Raw genomic sequence first — 12480 nt, forward strand, 5'->3', positions numbered from 1 at the left:
TCCAATTAAATATTTTGCCATACTGTCTGCTCCTGTCCATCTACTTGACAATAGTAAAGGTCAGGGAGTTGTGATCACTATCACCGAAATGCGCTCCCACTGAGAGATCTGACTCCTGGCCTGGTTCGTTGCTAAGTACCAAATTCAATATGGCCTCCCCTGTAGTCAGCCTATCTACATATTGCATCAGGAACCCTTCCTGGGCACACCTGACAAAAACTGCTCCATCCTCACTATTTAAACTAAATAGGTTCCAATCAATATTAGGGAAATTAAAGTCACTCATGAAAATGACCCTATTATTTCTGCACCATTCCAAAATTTCCCTCCCAATCTTCTCCTCTGTGCCTCTGTTGCTATTGGGGAGCCAGTAGAAAATGCCTAAATAAAGTGACTGTGCCTTTCCTGTTTCTGACTTCCGTCCATACTGATTCTGTAGGACGATCTCCCTTTCTGCAGCTATGATGCTATCCCTGATTAGCAATGTCACTCCTCCACCTCTTTTACCTCCGTCCCCCGCCCTAACAATTCCTTGTGAAACATCCAAACCCCAGAACATCCAACAGCCATTTCTGTCCCTGTGATATCCATGGCCACAGCATCATAGTTCCAAGTACTCTTATTCCTGATTCTCCTTGCATTAAAATATACACACTTCAACCCATCACACTTGACTGCACCTTTGTCCTATCAAATGCCTATTCCTCCTCACAGACTCTCTGCACGCTGTATCTGGCTGTTTACTGCCTACGCCATCATCTGATCTGCAGCTCATATTCCCACCCCCCGCCAATCTAGTTTAAACCTTCCTCAAAGATCTGGCAAACCTCCCACCTGTGATATTGGTGCCCTCCAGTTCTTATACAGGTCCCACCCTCCCCAGAAGGTGTCCCAACGATCCACATATCTGAAACGCCGTCCTACACCAGCCCCTGCAGCCATGTGTTCATCTGCACTCGCTCTCCAGTCCTAGCCTCACTGGCACATGGCACCGATAGCAATCCTGAGATCACTACTCTGCTCGTCCTGCCTACTAGCTTCCAACCTAACTCCTTATATTCTCTTTTCAGGTCCCTCATCCCTTTCCCTACCTATGTCATTGATGCCGATGTGTTCCACGACCTCTGGCTGCTCTCCCTCCCCCTTAAGAATCCTGTATACTCGATCCAAGACATCCCTGACCCTAGCATCCAGGAGGCAACACACCATCCGGGCGTCTTGCTCATGGCTACAGAATCTTCTGTTTGTTCCTCTCACCATTGAATCTCCTATCACTATTGCACCTCTCTTCTTCCCCCCTTTCCCTTCTGAGCTAGAGCCAGACTCAGTGCCAGAAACCTGGCCACTGTGGCATTCCCCTGGTAGGTCATTGTCCCCAACAGCATCCAAAATGGTATACTATACTTCTTATTGAGGGGACAATGGGACAAATGTTGCGATTCATTTGATTTGAGCAGCTTCAGATTGAGGGAGGGATCACTGACCAACATCATCCTCCCTCATTAAAGGGAGCCAGTGGATCCTTAGAGAGACTTCAGCTTCATCCAAAGGCCATTCAGCCCCTTGAGCCTTCTCCATCATTCAGAGCCGGTTAAATTTGATATACTAATTCATGGTGAAGATTTCTTTTTTTTAGAATAGTCATGTTTTTCTTTAGAATGTCAGCATTACTGACTAGAACAGCTGGTATGTTACAAATCTCTGTTTTGCCTTAAGTAAATGGTGAGCCCCATGAGGGGCCCATTGCAGGATATGTACTGTAGATGGACACACAATGCTATTCGGGAGGCAGCCCTGGGGTTTTTTGGGATTCAGTGCTGGTATAGGATTTGCAATATACACAGGGACTTCGAATGGGAGTGGAACTGATTGATTTGCTCCAGTAAACAGCATAAAGCTGACTGGCTCCCTCTGTGCTGTGCAGGATAACATGAAACCCTGAGTCTAATAAAGACTGATTTTAATGACTGTTCATCAAAATGTATTCCAGTGCGCTGCCATCCAAAAATACAAACACAGAGCGGATGTGTCAGCGCCTCCTCCTTGCTAACTTGTCCCTCTCGCTCAATCTTTCCAATTCAGGCCACCACCATCCGGCTGAATCCTCTGTACGTGATGATCCCGACCACTTTAAGCTCTTCCCTTGCCTTCATGTTGCCTGTTGCTACACCCTCCAACGCCATCGTGTTCTCCTACGGTCACCTCAGGGTCTTCGATATGGTGAGTATTTTGATTGGCAGAGGAGTGGGGGGGCGATGGGAAACAGCCAGGAAAGTGAAGCTAATTCCCAATCTGAATAAGCATGTGCACTCGATGGGCTGAATGGCTTGCTTCCACACTGTGGGGATTCTATGATTGTACTGAATGGCGGAGTAGGCTTGAGGGGCCAAACTGCCTAATCTGGTTCCTGTTCTAAGAGACAGATAGAGACAAAGGCTGGAGACATCTTGCTGTTCGACACTGAAGCCATTGGGATCAGTTGATCCTTGAATAGTTTGAAGTTGCTGCCTTAGTTTATATGTTCCTGCAGCCTCTGGGTTGGTTGTGTAATCAGAGACAATCACCGACACACGCCCGGCCACATTGGCGGCTTGGACAGTCCGATGTCCAACCCACTGACATTTATGGGACAGGTGGCCATTCAGCACATCCTGTCTGTACTGGCTCGAAACCATAGAGGTCTAAACACAGAAAAAGACTCTTTGGCCCATCGAGTCTGGTGCAATTCAACCCACTGACTACAGGGGTGTACTAATTCCATTTGCCAGCACTTGACTGTAAGCAAAGAAAACAAATGCCGCTATCCTCCTTTTTGTGAGAATTTTGTCAGATACTTAACCACATTCCCCTGAAGGCTTGCTATTGATCTCCAACTCAAAGTACTCTAACACTCCACAATCCAAAATCCCTTCCAGAAAGACATTCGAGCTAATGTCCCCTCTTACTATCTAAGTGACAAGTTTAAATTGTTGACCCCTCGTTACTGACTCTCCAATGCCAACAAACAGGAAGATATTCACAAATTTCTGAAGAACATAGACTGACGAAATGGACATATTCATAGCAGATTCAATTTAACAAAAAGTACTGATAAATATTAGTAATGGAACCACAGAAGTAGACTTTCCCAATTCCTGTGCACAATGACCATCCATTTTGGTCATGCAGTGCCATGTTGGTTTTGTCCCAGGGACCATTGGCTGTTGGGATTCAGCACCTCTGCAGGTGGCTAAAATTGTCAGTTCCAAGTGTTAGGTCTGTTTCTGATGAGCCAATACCTTCAGACAGTTACCTGCTACCACGTTGGAGTAACACAACCTCTGCAAAAGTGAGAGAAAGACCATTGAATCCTATCAACAGGACAAAGAACAGTATAGCACAGAAACAGGCCCTTCGGCCCACCAAGCCTGTGCCAATTCCTAATGCTTACTTAAACCCACTACTTATTGCCCATACATGATGTCTATCCCTCTGTTCACCTCCTGTTCACATGTCTATAACAATACACCTTAACTGTTCTGACATGCTTGCTTCCACCACCTCCACTGCCAAACTGTTCCAAGCACCCACCACCCTCTGTGTGAAACATTTTCCCTCTCTCAGCTTGAATCTCTGCCCTCTTGTAATTGACCTTTCCACCCTGGGGAAAAGCCTTTGACTATCCACCGTATCTATGCCTCTCATAATTTTGTAGACTTCTATCAGCTGGCCCCTCAGCCTCCATTTTCCAGTGAAAATAATCCGAGTTTATCCAACCTGTCCTCATAACCAAAACCCTCCAGACCAAACAACATTCTGGTAAACCTTCTCTGCACCTTTCCAAAGCATCCAGGTCCTTCTGGTAGTGTGGCAACTAGAACTGCACGCAGTTTTCCAAATGTGACCTCACTAAAGTTTTGTACAGCTCTACCATAACTGGCTAACTTTTATATTTGACGTTCTGGCCAATGAATGCAAGCATGCTGTATGCCTTCCTGACCACCTTAGCCATCTGTATTGCCACTTTCAGGGATCTGTTGACCTGTATGCCCAGATCCCTCTGTATGTCAGTGCTCCTCAGGGTTCTGGGATAGTGATGTTTTAGACAAGACGGAGCAGGAAGCAAACGAGGTGGGGGAGTTGCATTACCGTTATGAGTGCGTCTCACAGCTGTGTTGGGGGGAGGACATACTGAAGGGATCTTGCAGCGATACATTATGGGTAAGCTTAGGAATAGGAAGAATGTAATCACAGTATTGTGACTGTACTACAGTCCTTCCAGCTGCTAGTGGGAGATAAAGGAAGAGGTATGTAGTCCGATTCTGGAAAGGTGTGAAAATAACAGGATTGTTGTGGTGGGTGAATTTAACTTCTCCCATATTGACTGGCATTCCATTAATGCCAGGGGTTTTGATGGGGAGCAATTATTTAGAAGGGTCCAGGAGGGTTTTTTGAAACTGTGTGTATAGTCCAATGAAGGAAGGGGCCACATTGGACTGGCATTTGGGAATCAACCTCTTCAAATCATAAAAGAAGGGAAGATATAGAGAAACAATTTTGTCTGGTGGGGGTCCTGAACCTGGACAGAGTCTGACAACAGGACCCAAACCATTCAGGGGTGAAATCAGCAGGAACCATTGACAGGAAAGGGAGTGCTCACTACCCGAGAGAGCTGGAGATGTGGAGGAGCAATGGAAATTTCTACACTGTGACCAATGAATGATTGTTTTGGGTTAAGTGCCTTTATAGATAATGGAGGTAGACAGCAGGCGGCTGGAAGAACACAACAAGCCAAGCAGCGTGAGGAGGCGGAGAAGTCAACAAAGAGAGGTCCTGAGTCCTGGAGAAGGGTTACACCCGCAACATTGACTTCTCCATCTCCTGATGATGCCTGGCTTGCTGTGTTCTTCCAGCCTCCTGGAAGAGGGATATATGTGGCAAGAACTTTACACAGAGGGTGGTAGGTGCTTAGAAGGTGTTGCCAGCAGAGGTGGTAGAAGCAGGCATGGTAGATTCATTTAAGATGTGTCTGGACAGATGCATGAGCAGGTGGGGAGCAGAGGGATACAGATGCTTAGGAATTGGGCGACAGGTTTAGGGAGTGGACTTGGATCGGCTCAGGCTTGGAGGGCAGGAGGGTCTGTACTTGGCTGTAAATTTTCTTTGTTCTTTGTTGTCCTGCTTGTCTACCTTGGATTCCAGCATCTGCAGTTTTTTTTTGTCTCTATATAGATGTGGAGCCAAGATGGGGAAATGGGGTTTAACAACAAACCGACCAATAAAGTGGGAGAAAATGAGTACTTGGAAAGCATGAGCTCATTAATGAAAGTCATGATTTTGTTGAAGTTAATTTATAATCAAATAAATTGATTGAGTTCTATATTGAACTCAGACTGTTGAGGGTAATGAGATGCATGTTATGTATATTGACTTTCATAAGGAATTTGAATAAGTTCCATGGGATAGGCTTCTTGGTGAAGGACAGGTCCTTGGGGGGTAAAAGGTGCTGCGGCCAGATGTGTAATGGCTCTGCACAAATTAAGATGGAGTGATGAACAGCTGTGTGTCAGACCGGAGGGAGTACATGTTGGTCTGTCTGGGAGTCACAAGCACTGCTCTGTCTGCAGAATGTTCATGATCTAGACTTTGGTGCACATTACTGCGTATAACCCCCCCCCCCCCTCCATTGAAAGTACATCCCACCCAGATTTGGAAATCTCTCCTCCTTCCTGCACCGTTACTGGGTCAACATCCTGGAATTACCTTCCTAACAGCACAATGGGTTATACCCAGACCACATGGGCCTGCAGCAGATCAGCACCAGCTACTCACAGGGGAGTTAGCAACAGGCAACAAAAACTGCTCTTGTTCACAATGCCCACCTCGTGTGGGAATACAAAAATTGCCAGGCAGTTTCAAAACGTGTCGATGATATGGAACAAGGAAATAATGAGGAGGAGAATCGCAGCCTTTGAAAGGACACAGACGATCGGAATGGGGCAGATTCATGGCCGATACAGGATAACACAGAGAAGTGTGAAGTGTTATATTTTTGGAGGGAGGAGGAGATGAGGGAACCAAAACTAAATGGTACAGCTGTAGAGTGGCTGTATGCACCGAGACACCAGGGGGAGGGGTGCACCTTCCAAAGTGACAGGACAGGTTAGGAAGCTGTTAAAAAGCAGACAGAGCATCAGCTTAATCAAAACAGGCAAAGTGTACAAGAGCAATGAAGCACTAAACCACAAGCTTTATTTATAAACCTCTGGTTAGTGCCTGTGTATTGTGCCCAGTCTGATACCAGGTACTGGCAGAGATGTCAAGGCTTTGGCGAGGGCACTCAGCATTTTATTAAAATGTTTCTGGGGACAAGGGTTCGCAGTTACATGGAGAGATGTGGGAAGTTGAGATTGTTCTCTGAAAGAAGCTCAAGAGGGGCTTGTTGGAATAATACTGAGAGCTTCCACAGGAAAGGACTGTGTCTGCAACACTAGGCTCAGGAATGGGAGTTCAGAGGTTTGACAAAGCCTCCTAAAGTAAGGGGAGGAATGGATTTCTGTCACACTGAGTTGTGATCCAGAACAGGCTGCTTGGAAGTCTGGTCAAAGCAGATTTAATAGGAACTTTCAAAAACAGAATGAGAGAAACTGTAGGAATGAATCACAGAATAATCAATGTATCAGGAGGCATTGAGCTCCGTGGGGCTCCATCCAGCCCCAGTGTGCACTCGTTCCCATCGACCCTGCAATGGTTGTACCTTCAAACCCCTCTCCCCGTTTGGATCTTCAGCCAATCACCTTCAATCTGTGTCCTTCTGTTATTGAACATTCAGTGATTGGAAATATTATTGATTTATATCCCAGTGAATACTCTGGGAAAGATATTGCAGGGTAATGGGGAAAAGTGTGGAGAGGTGGGAGTAATCTACAAGAGCTAGCACAGCTATAATGGTGAAACAAAGTCTGTCTGTGCTCCATCAATCCAACAGATTGAAGGGGCTGAATGGCCTCCACCTTTTCCTGTGAGGGGCTGAATGGCCACATTCTATTTCCTGTGTAAAAGACTTGAATGGCTACACTGCTGTAGACAGTGAAGGGCTGAATGGCCTCTATCTGTTCCAGTGCATTGTGATCTTCTTTCAGACTCCAGCACTCGCACTAATCTCCGTGAGCTCCCTCCCTCCCTCCCAACATCAGGAATGTTTTTTTTAAGGTAGCCAGCTTTCTGAGGGTAGATTTAAACCAATGTGATGGAATCGATGTTTTCCCTTTCCACAGGTCAAGGCTGGGCTCATGCTGAACATCATCGGAGTGGCCAGTGTCACTCTCGCCATCAACACCTGGGGTCGGCTCATGTTCAATCTGGACAGCTTCCCCGAATGGGCTAACGTCACCCAGAGAGAGTGAGACCGGGAGCATTTTTATTCCGTCATGTGGGAGCCGGAGGGTATTGAGGTGGGAAATGGGGAGAGTGGAGCATTAGACGCTGTGGCCTACACACAGTGAATCCTAGAGAGATGTGACTGGGCCAAGTGTGATGTATGGGGCATAGATCACTTGACTGAGCGGAATGATAAGTGTGTTGATTAAAAGCCTGAATTATCTCCAATAGCTGTAGCCTTTAGTTGGGTTCCTTGGTTTCCAATTCTTCCACAGCCTTGTCCCTCCGTCACTCTGTAACGTTGTCTGGACCCACTAACCGTCCAAGATCTCTGCACTGTGCACTTTTGGCCCCTTGGTCACTGACGTTACTGACTCCATTGCCTGTAGCCATTCCATCAGCTGCTTGGGCTCTGAGCTCTGACATACCCTCCCTCAGCCTCCCCACGTTTCTCGCAAACTCTGCTTCCCCCCTCCCCACCCCAACCCACTGAAGAGATGCCTCTTTTTCAAACTACTGGTCCCCAAGCTCATTATAGCTGTGTGTGAGTATTTGCTGAACAATACGCCTGTGAATTGTGTGGAATGTTTTACTATCTCGAAGGCGTTATACAAATGCAAGTTGTGTTTGCTCAGTCCTGGATGAAACTGAGTGAGGTGACCAGTCTGGGTACCTGGATCTGTCACCTGTTATCAGCCTGGAATTGAGAATTGTTCCTCACTGTTTATACCCCTCAGTTCAACAAAACAGAAAAGGTCATCAAATCCAGTGAAAATACAAGAGGGTGTCAGTGTCACATTCTGTCTAATGTTTGTTTTGTGTTCAATCAGTACATTCTTTTAGAGCCTGTCTCCTCCATTTCTTCTGTTTTAGATCAAAACCTTTTCAATAAAGTGGCCTTTGAAAATCAGTCAGTGTTAATCCTGAATCATGGTTTGAAAATTTGTTTTCTCTTTTCGGTTCAAGTATCCTTGGGTTGTCCTGTAGTTGTAGAGAAACCTTCAACCCATCTAACCCACCTATCCCATGGAACTCCTTATGGTAGGGTCGCTAACTTTGAGTGTATTGCAGGACAGTTCATTACATGACCTTTCACCCTGAGCTATATTCTCTTCACATTTTCAGTTAAAGGCTTTGCCTCTGAGTTCACTTGTGGCTCTCTATGAATTCACCTGTAACCACAGCTCACCCTGACAGGATGAAACAATAACTTTCTTCCTTCAGATTTTATTCCAAACCATTCTCAAACAACAACCTCTTGCTGTTGAACATTTACTCACAGTGAGAGAGGTCATAACCAGCCCAAAAGAAACATAACAACACCAGAACATCCTGGGTCACATGACATTCTCAGGTCAACAACAAACACAGAAGGTTAAAGTGACACCTTGGTGCAGAAAAACACAGAGGCAGTCACCACACCGGTCAGTGAAAGGTTAATCTGCAAGGCAGCAGGGAGGACGATTGAAAAGTAATTCATTTGTCGTCTGGACGGAACCTTGGGAGCTACCGTGTCACAAGCCCCAGAGCTCTCCCACCATTCTCCATCAAACACCCCCCCCCCCCCCCCCCCCCCCCCCCCCCCACACACACACACACACACACACACACACACACTCACACACTCCAGGTACCCTCACCCTTGGGTTCAGGTTCAAAGCACTTTTGGGGTTGAGACTAGGATCAGTGCCCAGGGATCAGAGTTAATGCTTAGGGGTTGGGGTTAATGCTCAGGCTCTGGGTTGGATGTGATAGTGTTAGGATTAGTATATGGGGTTGGTGTGATAGGGTTCGGGTTAGTATATGGGGTTGGTGTGATAGGATTAGGGTTTGGGTTAGTATATGGGGTTAGTGTGATAGTGTTAGGTTAGTATATGGGGTTGGTGTGATAGGGTTAGGATATGGGTTAGTATATGGGGTTTGTGTGATAGGGTTCGGGTTAGTATGTGGGGATGGTGTGATAGGGTTTGGGTTAGTATATGGGGTTAGTGTGATAGTGTTAGGTTAATATATGGGGTTGGTGGGATAGGGTTAGGGTATGGGTTAGTGTGATATGGTTAGAGTTAGTATATGGGTTGGAGTGATAGAGTTAGGGTTAGTATATGGGGTTAGGGTGATGGGGTTAGGGTGATAGGGTTAGGGTTAGTATGCGGGAGTGGTGTGATAGGGTTAGGGTTAGTATATTGGGATGGTGTGATAGGGTTAGGGTTAGTATGCGGGAGTGGTGTGATAGGGTTAGGGTTAGTATATTGGGATGGTGTGATAGGGTTAGGGTTAGTATGCGGGAGTGGTGTGATAGGGTTAGGGTTAGTATATTGGGATGGTGTGATAGGATTAGAGTTAGTAAATGGGGTTGGATGCGATAGGGTTAGGGTTAGTATATGGGATTGGTGTGATAGGGTTAGGGTTAGTATATGGGATTGGTGTGATAGGGTTAGGGTTAGTATATGGGAGTGGTGTGATAGGGTTAGGGTTAGTATAAGGGGGTGGTGTGATAGGGTTAGGGTTAGTATATGGGATTGGTGTGATAGTGTTAGGGTTAGTATAAGGGGGTGGTGTGATAGGGTTAGGGTTAGTATATGGGGTTGGTGTGTGTTGGGGATAATCTGCTATCGGGGTACCTACATTGGGGCTAGGGAGGGGAGCACCATTATTAAAGCAGACACTATCAGATACCAGCTAAAACACAGCCATGTAAAGTAAACCCAGCCACTGCAGGACTGTCTGCCTGGGGCCACATTCCTTGGGGATTAGAACATGTCCGTCAGTTTCAGATCATCCTGTTACAATCTCATTGTTAATAAAGGAAACCGGTAACTATCGGATAGTGTAAATCGCACCGATACTACACTTGATTGATAAAGTACTTGCTAATGCCTCCGCTGACGTCAAACTCATTCGGGTCCTGTGTTAAATGATAATACCTGTATATTCAGCTATGGAGAACTATTGTGAACACCCAGACAGCCAGGCGCATAGCAATGAGGAATCCCTTCCAACAATAAACTTTTAATTTACAAGATCGGAAACTGCCGAACCCAGGATGTCTACCCATTGTTCAGCACAGCAGGAGCTGGACAGGTATCTCAGGGCAGCCAATAGAGACACTAATCCCTTCACAGACAGGTGAACCGACCAATGAGAAGACCGAACGAGGGAAAACTGACCGGGAACTTGAGGAAGCGCGAAGTATAACTGCACCAGATCCGAAGGGAAAGACAGAACGCCTTCTCCAACGAATTGCATGTCTTTGAATTCGTTGTATAGTTTGCCAGTCTTGATTCTGTAATAAACGGTGTTTTTGCTCCAAACTCTAGCCGGTTTGATCTCTCCTTCCAACGAACACGTGAAGACGAGACCATTCGGTTTCAGTCTCAACATGTGATAGGGTTAGGGTTAGTATGTGGGGATGGTGTGATAGGGTTTGGGTTAGTATGGGATTAGTGTGATAGTGTTAGGTTAGTATATGGGGTTGGTGTGATAGGGTTAGGATATGGGTTAGCATATGGGGTTTGTGTGATAGGGTTAGAGTTAGTATATGGGGATGGTGTGATAGGGTTCGGGTTTGGGTTAGTATGTGGGGATGGTGTGATAGGGTTTGGGTTAGTATGGGATTAGTGTGATAGTGTTAGGTTAGTATATGGGGTTGGTGTGATAGGGTTAGGATATGGGTTAGCATATGGGGTTTGTGTGATAGGGTTAGAGTTAGTATATGGGGATGGTGTGATAGGGTTCGGGTTTGGGTTAGTATGTGGGGATGGTGTGATAGGGTTTGGGTTAGTATGGGATTAGTGTGATAGTGTTAGGTTAGTATATGGGGTTGGTGTGATAGGGTTAGGATATGGGTTAGCATATGGGGTTTGTGTGATAGGGTTAGAGTTAGTATATGGGGATGGTGTGATAGGGTTCGGGTTTGGGTTAGTATGTGGGGATGGTGTGATAGGGTTTGGGTTAGTATGGGATTAGTGTGATAGTGTTAGGTTAGTATATGGGGTTGGTGTGATAGGGTTAGGATATGGGTTAGCATATGGGGTTTGTGTGATAGGGTTAGAGTTAGTATATGGGGATGGTGTGATAGGGTTCGGGTTTGGGTTAGTATGTGGGGTTAGTGTGATAGTGTTAGGTTAGTATATGGGGTTGGTGTGATAGGGTTAGGGTTAGTATGTGGGGATGGTGTGATAGGGTTTGGGTTAGTATATGGGGTTAGTGTGATAGTGTTAGGTTAGTATATGGGGTTGGTATGATAGGGTTAGGGTATGGGTTAGTGTGATAGGGTTAGAGTTAGTATATGGGGATGGAGTGATAGGGTTCGGGTTAGTATATGGGGTTGGAGTGATAGGGTTAGGGTTAGTATATGGGGTTAGGGTGATGGGGTTAGGGTGATAGGGTTAGGGTTAGTATGCGGGAGTGGTGTGATAGGGTTAGGGTTAGTATATTGGGATGGTGTGATAGGATTAGAGTTAGTAAATGGGGTTGGATGCGATAGGGTTAGGGTTAGTATATGGGGTTAGATTAGATTAGATTACTTACAGTGTGGAAACAGGCCCTTCGGCCCAACAAGCCCACACCGACCCGCCGAAGCGCAACCCACCATACCCCTACCCCTACCCCAACATTTACCCCTTACCTAACACTACGGGCAATTTAGCATGGCCAATTCATCTGACCCGCACATCTTTGGATTGTGGGAGGAAACCGGAGCCCATCAGAGGAAACCCACGCAGACACGGGGAGAACGTGCAAACTCCACACAGTTGCCTGAGTCGGGAATTGAACCCGGGTCTCAGGCGCTGTGAGGCAACAGTGCTAACCACTGTGCCACCGTGCCACCCACTAGGGTGATAGGGTTAGAGTTAGTTTATGGGGATGGTGTGATAGGGATCGGGTTAGTATATGGGGTTCGGGTGATAGGGTTAGGGTTAGTATGCAGGGATGGTGTGATAGGGTTAGGGTTAGTATGTGGGGGTGTTGTGATAGGGTTAGGGTTAGTATGCGGGGGTGTTGTGATAGGATTAGGGTTAGTATGCGGGGGTGTTGTGATAGGGTTAGGGTTAGTATGCGGGGGTGTTGTGATAGGATTAGGGTTAGTATGCGGGGGTGTTGTGATAGGGTTAGGGTTAG

At 46.3% G+C, this 12480-nt stretch overlaps 1 protein-coding gene across 2 annotated transcripts in view; it reads left to right on the forward strand.

Moving 5' to 3' along the window:
* LOC132830311 (Na(+)/citrate cotransporter-like) overlaps nt 1-8280 on the forward strand; it is a 48943-nt gene extending 40663 nt beyond the window's left edge. For both annotated transcript variants that reach the window (XM_060847904.1, XM_060847905.1), the window contains exons 11-12: nt 2083-2220; nt 7257-8280. In XM_060847904.1, the coding sequence (XP_060703887.1) occupies nt 2083-2220; nt 7257-7385 (267 nt within the window). In that variant the 3' untranslated portion in view covers nt 7386-8280. The remainder of the gene's footprint in view (nt 1-2082; nt 2221-7256) is intronic.
* Nucleotides 8281-12480: the final 4200 nt, after the last annotated feature.

This window comes from Hemiscyllium ocellatum, chromosome 31, assembly GCF_020745735.1.
Source record: "Hemiscyllium ocellatum isolate sHemOce1 chromosome 31, sHemOce1.pat.X.cur, whole genome shotgun sequence".
Lineage (NCBI taxonomy): Eukaryota > Metazoa > Chordata > Chondrichthyes > Orectolobiformes > Hemiscylliidae > Hemiscyllium > Hemiscyllium ocellatum.